The 13938-nt window shown below is 47.8% G+C and overlaps 1 protein-coding gene across 1 annotated transcript in view; it reads right to left on the reverse strand.

Annotated features, from left to right (window-relative positions):
* Nucleotides 1–1078: 1078 nt before the first annotated feature.
* Nucleotides 1079–13938, reverse strand: part of LOC123245754 (methylcrotonoyl-CoA carboxylase beta chain, mitochondrial-like) — a 142121-nt gene continuing 129261 nt past the window's right edge. The window contains exons 4-10 of the mRNA XM_044674757.1: nt 13393–13484; nt 11580–11736; nt 9621–9743; nt 8770–8823; nt 6325–6374; nt 5106–5214; nt 1079–2489 (exon numbers count right to left, since the gene is read on the reverse strand). Coding sequence (XP_044530692.1) covers nt 2406–2489; nt 5106–5214; nt 6325–6374; nt 8770–8823; nt 9621–9743; nt 11580–11736; nt 13393–13484 — 669 coding nt within the window. The 3' untranslated portion in view covers nt 1079–2405. The remainder of the gene's footprint in view (nt 2490–5105; nt 5215–6324; nt 6375–8769; nt 8824–9620; nt 9744–11579; nt 11737–13392; nt 13485–13938) is intronic.

The raw sequence follows: 13938 nt of genomic DNA on the forward strand, positions 1-13938 counted from the left end.
CCTTCGGCCCTCTTCCCCGGACAGTGAGCTTCCTCGCGCGGCCCTCGGCTCAGGAGCCTCTGCAGCCCCCGATCCGTGGTCCAAGTGCCGGGCCGGGCTGGGGCGCCTCGTCCCGCCATCCCGCCCTCCCTGTGCCCTCAGGGGCGCTCTGAGGCCTCCTCATAGCTCTGCCCAGAAGCCCAGATCTAGGATGATTTAGGGGCCGCTTGGCTCGTCTTCCTGGTTCAAGTCTGGCCTCAGACACTTCCTGACTTCCTACCTTGTGCTGAACTCTGTTTGCCTCCCTTTCTTCATCTGTAAAGTGAACTGGAGAAGGAAACAGAAAACCATTCCAACATCTCTGTCAGGGAAACCCCAAATGGAGGGCAGCTGGGTGGCTCAGTGGATGGAGAGTCAGGCCTAGAGACAGGAGGTCCTGGGTTCAAATCCGGCCTCAGACACTTCCCAGCTGTGTGACCCTGGGCAAGTCACTTGACCCCCATGGCCCACCCTTACCACTCTTCTGCCTTGGAGCCAATACACAGTACTGATTCCAAAATGGAAGGTGAGGGTTTAAAAAACCCAAATGGAGGGCAGGATAGAGTGCCAAGACTGGAGTTGGGTTCAAATCTGGACTCCGACACTTCCTAGCTATATGGCCTCGGGCAAGTCACTTAACCCCATTTGTCTAGCCCTTCCTTACCCCTGTGATTCCCAAAGTGGGCGCCATCGCCCCCTGGTGGGTGCTGCAGCGATCCAGGGGGAGCAGTGATGGCCACACCTGTTTATCTTCCCCATTAATTGCTATTAAAATTTAAAAATAATGAGTCATATTTTTTCTAGAAAGGGGGCGGGAGGCCAGAAAAGTTTGGGAACCCCTGCCTTACCCTAATTTTTTAGAATTGTTACTAGGTGGGGGGCAGCTGAGTGGCTCAGTGGATTAAGAATCAGGCCTAGAGACGGGGTTCCTGGGTTCCGATCTGACCTCAGACACTTCCTAGCTGAGTGACCCTGGGCAAGTCACTTGACCCCCATGGCCTAGCCGTGACCACTCTTCTGCCTTGGAGCCAATACACAGTATCCTAAGATGGAAGGGAGGGTTTACTTTTTTTTTTTTTAATTGTTCCAGGACAGAAAGTAAAGGTTTGAAAAAACAAGGAAGGAAAACTCTAAGTAGGTCGCAGAGTCAGACATTGGTGAAAAAACGGAGCAACAACCAGCACAGGGAGGGTCGTCGGCCCGTCTTTACGAAGGAACATTTCCTGAGCCGACGAGGCAAAACGAGAACAAGTCCGACAAGGGGCAGCCCGGCTGCTCGGCCTCCCTGACTCCCCAAAGGGTGGCCGTCCAGTCCCTTGTGGTGGCCGCGGAGCCAATCCCGAGGGTCCCTCCGCTTGGGGGGCGCCTGCTCTTTGGGCTTCCATTTTGGTCCTTTTCAGGGAACCACAGCTGGCCCTCCCTCCTTCCCACCTCCTCGTGCCTGAAGACAAAAGGAGAGAAAAGAACCTCCGAACAAGAACCGAGCAAAAGGCGTTTCTGAACTGGCTGCATCCAGCGGAGGCGGCTCCATCGCTCCAGCCTCCGGGCAGCCTTCATACGGGGTGCCTCAGCTCTGAGCCCATTGACTGCCCGGCCTCCGGGCTCAGCAGCAGCAGCTCCTGGGCGACCCGGCCATGGAGGGGGACTCTGGGGCCTCCTCCAAGCTTTCGGAGCTCCCCAGTCATGGCCGGTGCTCTTCTCTCGCTGGTATTCATTCGTCTAAGATCTGGAGAGGAGAGTCACGGCGGGGAAACAGAGGCAGCCGTGAGCGCAGTAGGGAGAGAAGCGGGCGGGTGACGGGCCGGAGACGGCGCCGTCCCCCTGCTGCCGCCTCCCCTCTGGGGGGGACACCCGGCGAGAGACGCCGCCTCCACTTCCTGTCCCGGCCTCTGTAGACACGCTCAGCTCGTGCTTCCATTACAGTCAGCCGGCTGTAGGAAGGAGAGGAGCCCTTCTCGGGCCCCAGTCACGGAGAGAGGAGGCTCTCCGTCACCCGTTTCCAGCTATGCTGGGCTTGCTTGAAGGGCTCGCTGGCCCGTCTGCCATCACACAGAGGATGGGAGAGAAGCCTGAAAAGCTGAAGGACTCATCAAGGACACCCAGCTCATAAGGAACAGGCAGGACTCGCACCCAGCTCCTCAGGACGCTTTTCCCCTGAGATAGTCTTCCTGTGCTGGGAAACCCGAAGTATGTCTACACTCGTGACTAAAGAGGGGAAACAGGCGCCGGACGGCTCACGGCTCCGTTTTCTCCGTCCGAGTCTCCGAGTCCGAGTTTTGCTCAACGTGTTCAAAGTTTCAGTCAATTAACATCCATCCCGTCTCTCAATGCTAAAAGACCCAAATCCCTCGAAACCACCATTTCATGCTCCCAGCAGTCACTCCTGATTAGAATCGGAGGATGGGCTGCTGCTGGCGGGTGGACATCTGGGGGTCCTTCTGCTTGATGATCTCTAAGCACTTGGCAATCACCTAGACAGGAAACAGGAGAATGCAAGACGCGATGAATGATGACGGCGTGAGAAGGACTTTCTTCTGATCGCTGCTTCCTGTTCTTGCTTGGGACGTATCATAGCAACGTTAGAGCGCTGGGACAAGGCTTATCCTACAGCTTATTGAGGTGAATATAAAGATGGCTTCAAAACCAGGAAGTCCTGGGTTCAGGTTCTACCTCTGCCATATTTGGGCTAGTTTTACCCGACGCAAGTCACTTCACCTCTTAGCTCCCAAGGCAGCACTCTAAGACAGAGTGCAGAGGTGGGAGCCAACCTGAATGGGGAGATCCCCGCCCCGGAGCTCCCGACACCACGGAAATCACAGGTGGAGTCTGTTCACGGCCCTTTTTCCAACACTAAGCCCTAGTAACAATAATTCATAATAAGGAAGCTGGTGAGGAAGCAAAAGAGGAAGAGGAGGAGGAGGAGCAGGAAGAGGAGAAGGAGAAAAAGAAGGAGATGAGAAGGAAGAAAAGAGGAAGAGAAAGAGGAGAAGGAGAAAAAGAAGAAGAGAAGGAGGAGGAAAGGAGGATGAAGAGGAGGAGAAAAAGGAGAGGAGGAAGAGGAAAAGGAGAAAAAGGAGAGAAGGAGGAAAGGAGGAAGAAGAGGAAGAGAAGGAGAAAAAGGAGAAGAGAAGGAGGAAAGGAGGAAGAAGAGGAAGAGGAGAGGAGAAGGAGGAAGAAGAGGAAGAGGAGGAGAAAAAGGAGAGGAAGAGGAAAGGAGGAAGAAGATGCTGCTGCTAATGATGTTGAGGAGCTCTCCATTCTCCAGCTGGAGGGAAATAGGGATCTGGGGTGCAGAGGGCACTGACAAGGTACAAGTTCTACGACTGAAGTGCTTCTGCAGGATGGAGAGGCTCTTGAGGCATGAGAAGCCCCCAAAGTGGAACGGGCTACATCACAGGGCAATCAATGGGCTTCCCAGCATTCGAAGTCTTCAAGGAAAGCCTGGATGGCCGCTTGCTGGACATGTCACAGAGGCCCGGGTTGCACTAGCTAAAGCCTGCGATCCCTCAAATCGTAGCTCAGATTTTGTGATTCTAGGCTCGGGGGGGGGGGGGGGGCAGCACTTTAATCAGTGTTTCTTGGCTGAATGACTTTTCTTCAGCCAAGGACAGAATCGCAGTCTGTCAGCTGCTTGTTCTCTTTTTTTAATCTCCAGAAGGGAGGGAGGCTCTTGGCAGTGCAGGGCGGCACCACACAATTCATGCATCCAAAAGATTTGGAAAATCTAAAACTAAGCCCCAAAGCAGCCATTTGACCTCTTGATCTACCCTGACAGAGTCTTCATACAGCCGGCCTTGACACAGCGCCTTCCACGTGCCGGGCCCTCGACAAGTACTATTTCATTCGATCCAGCTGATAGGGGTTGTGATGTTCCCCATTTTATAGCTGAGGGAACTGAGGTAAATAGAGGGCAAGTGGCTTGCCCAAGGTCACACAGCTAGTAAGTGTCTGAGGCTGGATTTGAACTCTGGTCTAGGAAGACTCCAGGGCTGATGCTCTCTCTATCCACTGCACCATCCGATGCTCCTATAAAAACAGGGCTAGCTAATAACTATAAATAGGATGTCTGGGCTGGGAAACCCTTGAGCGAGAGCAAAGCTAAAGGAACAACTTTAAAATTGAGGTAGGACTAGACCTGCCATTCTGTGGGTACAGGGAACTCCCCGGTGAGGCAATGCTGGGGGGCACAGTCTTTCCAACTTGGAATTTTTTTTAAACCCTCGCCTTCCGTCTGAGAATCAATTCTGTGCATTGGCTCCAAGGCAGAATTGTGGTAAGGGTGGATGACTGGGGTTATGTGACTTACCCAGGGTCACAGAGCTAGGATGTGTCTGAGGCCAGATTTGAACCCAGGACCTCCCATCTCTAGGCCAGGCTTTAAATCTACTCAGCCACCAACTTGGAATTTTTAAAATTTCCCAAAGCACTGAGTAAGTGACTCACCTAGAGTCACACAGCTAGTATGTGTCACAGGCAGGATTTGAACCCAAATCTCATTGGCAGACTCTTTCTCTCCATTACTCCATGCCACATGACCAAAGGACCTTGGTGACTATGGTTATATCTACACATAAACCATTTGGGGAGGAAAAGTCACCAATGAGGTCAACCAAAGCAAGCCATCGGAATTGTTTTCTTCCATCTAAACAGTTGTTTGGCAGAATTAAACCAATTTGTGTGCTTTTTTTCCTAAACCCTTAACTTCTGTGTATTGGCTCCTAGGTGGAAGAGTGGTCAGGGTGGGCAATGGGGGTCAAGTGACTTGCCCAGGGTCACACAGTTGGGAAGTGTCTGAGGTCAGATTTGAACCCAGGACCTCCCATCTCTAGGCCTGACTCTCTCAATCCACTGAGCTACCCAGCTGCCCCCTGATTCATGTGCTTTTGATCTTCCAAATATCTCTCTTAAATCAAAGTAAGGAAAAAACCAAAACCCGAAACCTGACTTCTTCTCGTCCCTCCAAATAAGTCATCATCGAGGCCGTTCTGAGCCATTTGTTAGGTTAGTCAGCCTGCCGGGGTCCTCCAGCCTCCACGTGGGCTTCTGCCACCCAGCCCCGCCCTGACCGAAGAGCCCAGCCAGCTCACCTCTCTGGAATTCTGGGGCAGGATCACGCCGTCGTCCCACAGTCTGGCTGAGGAGTAAAACGCTGTGCTTTCCGCCTCCAGCCTGATGGAGAGAGCAGGAAGGTTGGCGCTTACAGACAGTCACTCAGCCTGACCAACACTTTTTAAACACCTACTATGTGCCAGGTGCTCTGCTAGGAGCCCTGCCCTCAGCGAGGCTGCATTCTGCGGACAGGCTGCAGCCCAAATAAAAACCTGCCACAGATGCGGGAAGGGGTCCAGGGGCTGCGGGCAGAGAATCTGCATTTTGTAGGAGAGGAGGCGGATTTGAATCCTGCCTCTGGGGATCTGGAGCTGAAACTAGGAGGGAAAGTAGAACTGAATAGACACAAGTGTAACAGCGAGATAGAAGGATGTTGGAGAGACAGACAGATAGATAGATAGATGGATGGATAGATGGATAGATAGATAGATAGATAGATAGATAGATAGATGGATGGATGGATGGATGGATGGATGGATGGATGGATGGATAGATAGATAGATAGATAGATAGATAGATAGATAGATAGATAGATAGNAGACAGACAGACAGACAGACAGACAGACAGACGGAGGGAGGGAGGGATAGACAGGTAGATAAATAGACAGATAGATAGATGATAGATAGAGAGATAGATGACAGATGGATGGATGGAGAGATAGACAGATAGATAGACAGATAGATGATAGATAGATAAATGGATGGATGTACAGATGGATGGATCAATGAATGGATGGATGATAGATGAAGGAGTAGATAGTTGATAGATACATAGATAAATGGAGAGAGAGAGACAGAGAGGGACAGAGAGAGAGAGAAACAGAGCATTTAGTGAGTGCTGACTGTGTGCTGGCACTGTAAAGATGAATTGGTGGCATCTGTAAGGATTTGATAATCAAACCCTTGGGAGCTGATGAGGCCACCACATTAGAGAGTGTTGAGAGAGAAAAGGGCTCAGGACAGGACCTTGGGGTGCACCCACAATAAGGGGGGCAAGCTATGGCTACTAATCCAACAAGGGAGAGAGAAGGAGTGATTGGACAGGTAGAACAACCAAGAAAAAAGAATCCTAAAAACCCAGGGAGAAGAGAATGTCCTGGAGGAGAAGGTGTTACACAAAGGAGGAAAGAGGAATGAGGAAGTGGTTGTTCTAACATCTGAGCTCTGTTCTGCCTTTGGTCTCTCTTCTCAGCCCACTCTGTATCCAAATATTGAAGCTTTTTCTTGCCTCCGGGGGCATTGCAGGACTCAAATCTGTGAACACATTTTGCTAAGTGTAAGATGACAACTAAATCTAAGTCAGCCCTTTTTGTTAAATGTTGTTAATATTAACCACCGAGAAGCTGACTCATTTAGCAGATCAACATATCTTAACTTAAAAGAATTCAGATTCACAACATGCAAAATGATACAACTTAAAAGCCTGCCCTCAGAAGAAGAGCTCATAAAGATAGAGAAACTCTGGCCATCATCTATCCCCTAATACCTTCACTGTATTTTTTTAAATTATGGATCTACCAATGACCAATAAAGCAAACACGTCTATATTTATTTTATACCTAGTTAGGATCATCCATGAAATGATAAACCTCTCCTTTGTACTCCTTGCTTTTATCTGTTTTTTAAGTGTCTGATAAATTCAAAATGTAACTTTAAAAGTTGTCCTGCTGGGGGCAGCTGGGTAGCTCAGTGGATTGAGAGCCAAGCCTAGAGACGGGAGGTCCTAGGTTCAAATCCGGCCTCAGACACTTCCCAGCTGTGTGACCCTGGGCAAGTCACTTGACCCCCATTGCCTACCCTTACCACTCTTCCACCTATAAGTCAATACACACACAAAAAAAAAGTTAAGGGTTTAAAAAAAAATTAAAAAAAAAAAAGTTGTCCTGCTGGCCAAGATTAGAAGAAAAGCAAAGTTTATAGTAATTTCTCTGATAAAGGCTTCATTTCTCAAAAGCGTAGAAGACTTAAGTCAAATTTATAAGAATCAAAGTCATTTCCCAATTGATAAATGGCCAAAGGAAATGAACAGGTAATTTTCAGGTGAAGAAATCTAAGTCATCTAGTCATATAAATGCTCCAAGTCCCTCTTGATTAGAGAAATGCAAATTAAAATAACTCCGAGGGACCACCTCACACCTATCAGATCAGCTAATATTTTTAAAGGTATTTTATTTGACCAATTTCATGTAATAACAATTTTCCACATAAGTTTTCTGAAGTTGCAAGATCCAAATTGCAACCCTTCCTCCTTTCCCTCCCCCTAGCCAGAGAAGATAAGCAATTTGATCCAGGTCATTCATGTATTTTTGTGCAAAATCTATTTTCATATTGTTTTTTGTTGCAAGAGAATACTTATAAAATCAAAACCCAAATAAACTAAAGTGAAAAATAGACTGCTTTGATCTGCATTCCAACTCCAACAGTTCCATCTCTGGAGATGGAGAGCATTCTTTGTTATAAATCCTTCAGAATTGTCCTATATCGTTGTTTTGCTGAGAGTAGCTAAATCTTTCACAGTTGATCATCCACAATATTTCTGATGCTGTGTACAATGTTCTCCTGGTTCTGCTTATTTCACTCTGCATCAGTCCATGAAGGTCTTTCCAGCTCTTTCATTCCTTATAACACAATAGCATTCCATGACCATCAGATACTAAAATTTTTTCAGCCATTCCCCAATTGATGGACATCTCTTTGCCACCACAAACAGGACTGCTATAAATATTTTTATACAAGTAGGTCCTTCCCTGTCCCGTTTTTTTATTATCTCTTTGGGATAGGGACACGTTTGAATCTTGGTTCTTTTTGCTATACTCTGTAGTGATATTATTGGATCAAAGGACATGCACAAGTTTGGAGCCCTGCGGACAAAGTTTCAAATTGCCCTCCAGAATGTCTAGATCAGTTCACAACTCCACTAACAATGTATTAGTGTTCCAATTTTGCCATATCCCCTCTAACGTTTATCATACAAGTCTTCCTAGGTTTCTCTGAATACACTATTTGTTACATTGCAATAATAATCTGTATGTTCATATGCCATAATTGGTTCAGCCATTCTCCAACTGGGGAACATCCCTCTTTGGTCCCATATCTTTGCCGTAATAAAAATAGCTGCTATACTTTTGTACAGATGAGTCATTTTCCTCCTTTTTGGTAGGAGGTAGGAACTTTTTTCATTTTGTGGATGAAGAAAAGAGAAGCCCATATGAGTGAAGTGACTTCCCAAGGGCACAGAGTATAGCAAAAAGAACCAAGATTCAAACTTGTCCCTATATTCATGAAATATTCAGATCTTCTGAATCTGAATCTAGGGTTCAATTCAACAACTGTTTTAAAATTTCCTGCTCAGTGCTGGGTTTGCAAAGCCAAACAACAAAAGTATTCCTTGTTCCATGGGGTAAATGGTTTTTATTTGAAGAATATTAGGAAAGAAGCCATGAAAAAAGTCGAGAACTGCAGAACTGAATCCTCTCTCCTTAATCTAATTATTTATGTTTCTTACTCTAATGGACCAAGTCTGTTTATGGGGGATCTCAAAACTCACTTTTTTTCCAGATTCCTTAATGTGGATGTGTCCATAGAGAAATGTTCATCTCCTTCCAGGAAGTCAGTAATTAGAGATCTGCAATCCACAAGAGCAACTCTTGCATTGGGCCACAGGAACAAGAAATTAGGGTCGAATGATCTCCCACACTAAAAACGAGCCATCCACCAGAGAAATGTTCAAAATACACAAATTTAAATGAACAAAAGGATAAATTGTCATTTCTGTATGTCGTACCAATAATGAGAGGACCATTGATCTAGGGATGGAAGGAGCTTAAAGATCAGCCAGTCCAACTCCCTCATGTTATAGATAAAGAAATTGAGGCACCAAGAGGTTGCCAAAGTTCACATAAGAAATTTCTAAGGTAGGATTATTATCTCAACTCTAACACCAAATCTCCATGGACTGCCCCACCTGGACACTCTCATTCCCTTACTTGCCTGAAAGAAGACATACTTAAACTCTGACTTTCCATGCCCAGTAGGAGAGTTGATGTGACATAGTACATAGAATATTGGTCATGGAGTCAAAAAGATTTGTGTCTGATTCCTGCCTCAGGGACTTACTAGCTTTGTGATCAATCACTTCATTTATCTATACCTCAGTTTCCAGCCAGCTTGTGCCCAATTTCCCCAGAGACCTTGTGTATACATGGGAGAATGCATTTGTCCCAATGACTGTTCCTACTACACTTTCTTAGTAAATACCTTTGCTAAAAAAGCTACCGCCTGATTGTTAATGGAAAGCACACCGATGGGGATTCATGGACAAGAGCGTTATTATCCCTAGAACTCTGAGACTTGTAATATTATCTGAGATGTCTAAGCAAAGAGTGTGGGAGTCGGGGAAGTAGTCTCGGAGAGGTGCTCCATTTCCTTTGGGGGAGCTCTGGAAGTTCATGAATACAAGATGTTATCTGGCCCAACAATCAATATTTATATACCATGGCATAGCTGTCATTTCCAAAATTGCCACCGATAACCAGTGTTATCTTGGGGACTTCTGCACAAGCAATGGTAGCCATCATACAGGCCTGGGCTTTGAATCTCCTGCCAAGATCCTCTGCCTGAAGTGAAAGAGGAAAAGATAAGTCACCGGGACCATTCTTTGTAAAATGAAGGAGCTGGATTAGGTGTTCTAAGGTCCCTTCTGAGCAGGTAGATGGTGCAGTGGAGAGAGCACCAGGCTCTGAGGAGAGCAGTGGTCCTAGATTTTCTTTCTGGCTTTTCCAAAAAACTGTGGGGCATTCCTCAAGTTACTGATCCTTCGATCTTCTCTGGGACTCAGTTATCTCATCTGGGAATGTTGTGTGAAACTTTAATCAACGATTCTCTGAAAATTGGACTCATTTGTTGTTGTTGTTGTTGTTGTTGTTGTTGTTGTTAAAAAATTGAATTGTTTCTGGAAGCTTTGTAGAGTGGAGAGATCACTGGAGTTGGAGTCAGTAGGGACGTGGGCTCGAATCTTGGTTCTGAGTCTTACTAGCTGAATGACCATGGGCAAGTGCCTTTACTTCTCTGATCCTTGATCTCCTCATCTGTAAAATGGGGTGATTGTACTGGTACTACCTGCCTCCTAGGACTGTTGTGAGGAAGACACTTATAATAATTCCAATTCAAGTTATGGTTCCTAGCATGGTGCACTAGGAAGCGATCGGTCATTTCTGTCCTTGAGCTCCAGTAGAAGGACTGAACAGTGACCAGCCAATCTATGGCAAACAAAAAGGGAAAAAGAAGCCAGGAGGACCATCAGAAAGGAGTGGGAGAAGAACCATGGAAGAGGGACGAGGATATGAGATGAGAGATGGAGAGGGGCAGGAGGGAAGCAGAGATCAGGAATTCTGAGCACAAAACTTGGAGATCTAAGAGGCTGATATTCCCACCACTCCATTCTACAAAGGAGGAGAACAAAGCCCAGGAAGAGGCTAAGGGCTTTGCCCAAGGTCAAGCTGCCAAATCCTGACTCCAAATTCCGCCACACTGGGCCACTGGTAAAGACTCCAGGTAGTCATTAGTGACATCCAACTGTGGGCAACTAGGTGGAACAGCAGGAAGAACACTGGACTTGGAATCAGGAAGACCTGAGTTTGAATCCTTCCTCAAGCACATTTCCTAATTATGGGTCTCCGAGCAAGTCCATTAAACCCCTTTCAGCCTCAATTTCCTCATCTGTTAAATGGAGACAATAATTGTAGCAGCGCCCCCTGGGATTGTCGCAGGGATCAAATGAGATAACCGTGTAGACGAGGGAGGATGGACTGGAGCTGCCAGAGGCAGACATTGCTGGAGAGGACCAATGAGGGAATTTATTTTGCTCAACTCTGCAGACTTGCTCTACTGGTTTTGTTTTTGTTTTCTTTTTTCCTTCTTTCTGGGCATGAAGCTGGTGAGGAGGGCAGGGAATAAATGCTTAGTGAGCTTAAAAAAGTTAATCATGGACAGGAGAGGAAGAACTGAAACTGGAGTCTTCCGATTCTGAAGTGCAGTGATCCTTGGAATAAAAAGTTGAATGGCAAGAGCAAAATTGATTTTGAGGTAAAAGACTTTGACCCGAGTCCCAGTTCTGCTGTTCACTCACTGTGAGACCTTGGGCAAGTCATGAAGTTTGGAAAGACTTAAGGATTGGTTCCAAGGCAGAAGAGCAGTAAGGGCTATGCAGTGACTTGCCCAGAGTTACACAGCTAGGAAATATTTGAGGCCTGATTTGAACCTAGGACCTCCCATCTGCAGGCCTGGCTTTCTATCCACTGAGCTACCCAGCTGCCCCGGGTCCAATGACTTCTTGTACCATCACTTGAGCTGCTGGTGGTTGAACTTGAAAGAGATAATGAGTAGAAGCACATCCCCCATGAAACCTTCTCTAAAGGCCTGACTTCTCTCTCCCCCCCTGGAAGATCTCGTACCTGGGTCAGGCTCGTGCAGGGAGATGCTTGCGGGATGGTGTTCAGGAGGAACAGAATGGGGATGTGCCGCTGAGTGCACAGGCTGACAAAGTGGCTGCCCTTGAGGGCGGCCTGATGGCTTAACTCCCCATTGCTGGCCACAAGGCCGATGAGATGCCTGCAAAACAAAGACAGAAAAGCAAGGCTCCACCTTGCGTGCTCTTTGGACCATCAACACGTGACAGTGAAAAAGTGTAGATGGGCTGACATCTGTGGGGTCAGCAGAGGGGATCGAGTCGCTCCGAGGTCTCGGCTCTGTCCCTGGGAGAGTCGGCGTGCTGTCACCAAGGAGTGCTAGTGTGGCGTCCTGGACTCACATCTGGGAAGATCTGAATTCAAGTCCAGCCTCAGGGACTTGGAAGCTATGTAACCTGGTCACTCAAGCTCTTTCAGCCTCAGTTTCCTTATTTGCCACATGAAGATAACAATAGCTCCTCCTTCCCAGGGCTGTCATGAGGATCAAAAGCACCAATATTTGTCAAGTGCTCATTGCTAAAGTGAGTTGTGTTTATGGTGGGCATCAGGAAGCAATCGGTCATGTCCATCCTTGAGCTCCAACAGAAGGACTGGACGGTGACCAGGAGGCCCATCGAAAAAGGAGTGGGAGAAGGACCATGGATGAGGGGTGAGGATGTGAGATGGAGAGGGGCAGGAGGGAAGCAGAGATCAGGAGTTAGAAATGTGAGTTAGGGTTCTGGTAAGCCCCAACCAGCAAGCCTTCTGGAATTCTACTCTGATCTTTGCCCTTGAGAAGCTCGTGCTCTCCTGGGCTCCCCCAGGAGGGGCAGAGCTGGAAGGCACCTCACAGGCCATCAGATTCATGCTCCTCGTTCAGCGGAGGAGGAAATAGCCCCGAGAAGGCTAACGGGCTCAGTATCGGAACCACCTAACATCGGTCCAAAAAGACATCTAATTTGAACCAACAGCCCATCCGCGTGACTGCTTCACCCGGAGGCCCGGCCCATCACGGCCTCCTCTACAAGTTGAAGGTCTGGAATACCTGGAAGGCAAGGACGGCTCAAGATTAGGAAAACTCGTGGCAAACCTGACCGTGCCAATAATGCCACCAGTGGAAGGCGCGTGGTTATCTCAACTGATGCAGAAAAAAACTTTGGCCCAACTGGCTAAAATCCCAGCGTGTGCAGGCAGCCTTTCCCAGCCTATCTCCAATGGAGCCTGGATGTCTCCTGTACTTGCATATTCCCACTGAGTTCCTGGAAAGTGAGGACATCCTTTGCCTAACTTGGTGTCCTGAGCACGGGCGCTGGGCCTGGCACATAACAGGTGCTTCATAAATGCTTCTTTACTTGATTTGACTGCCAATCAGGGGAATCCCCAAACGTAGGATCTCACTCTGGACATAGGAACTCTCTCCCCTTCCCAGTCATGGGCAGCATGTCAGCATTAGCCTTCTTGGCTGTTACCATGAACTCATGCCGTGTCTGAAATCCACTCAGATCGCCAGATCCTGCTTAGACTGAGAGAGATGGATTGCAGGAACGTCTGCAGGCCTGCCCCGCCCGGAGTATGCCTGCACGTGTCCCAAACCACTGGGAACACGCCAAGAGAAGATCAGACTGCTGTCACAGGTGGGGATGAATGCAGCTCTTACCCAGGAAGTCACCCAAGATGCCATTCACAAGGTGCCAAAACATGGACTCCCCGAGCCAATCCAGAGGACATACCTGGACTTTTATTCATAATGACCCGACCTGATTCTCTCAGGCCTCTCCAGGCTGCAGACCCCAAGGATGGGAAGCATTGAAAATCTTACCCTTTCACGTGAGCAAACCCTGTTACCAGAGTTGTTCCATATTCAGCTTTGAATTCCTGGAATCGACTCCCATCGATCAAACGGCTCAGAATCTGCAAAAGGCATGAACATAGACAGCTCATAGATGGTGGCAAAGAAGCTACAAGGCTCTAGACCTCTGTAAATCCTTCAACACCAATCAAGGACAAAGGGCTTCAAGGGGACAGAAAACCGAATCTGACAACTAAACAGAGCTGGGGTATCCTCCTGCTAAACCCAATTTAAAAGGTACATGAAAAGAAAAAAAAACCAAAGCCTGAATTCTTTGAACTGTCCAGTTCCCAAGGGGAAGGGAGAAAGGAAGATCCCAGGTCCCCTCCCCCGCCTAATGTACTGAGTCTCCAGTGGATCCTGGAGTCTCTGGGTGGGCAAAGGTGTTGGTCCAGAGGGAGTGCCTCCCTGGCACAGCTATGCCAGACTCAGAACTTTGATCACAGACAGCAGGTGGCTAGAGGAGAAGCCCAGAGAGGGAGAAGAAACATTCCACCTTACACTGCCCCCCCCCCC

This window comes from Gracilinanus agilis, chromosome 4 (genome assembly GCF_016433145.1).
Source record: "Gracilinanus agilis isolate LMUSP501 chromosome 4, AgileGrace, whole genome shotgun sequence".
Lineage (NCBI taxonomy): Eukaryota > Metazoa > Chordata > Mammalia > Didelphimorphia > Didelphidae > Gracilinanus > Gracilinanus agilis.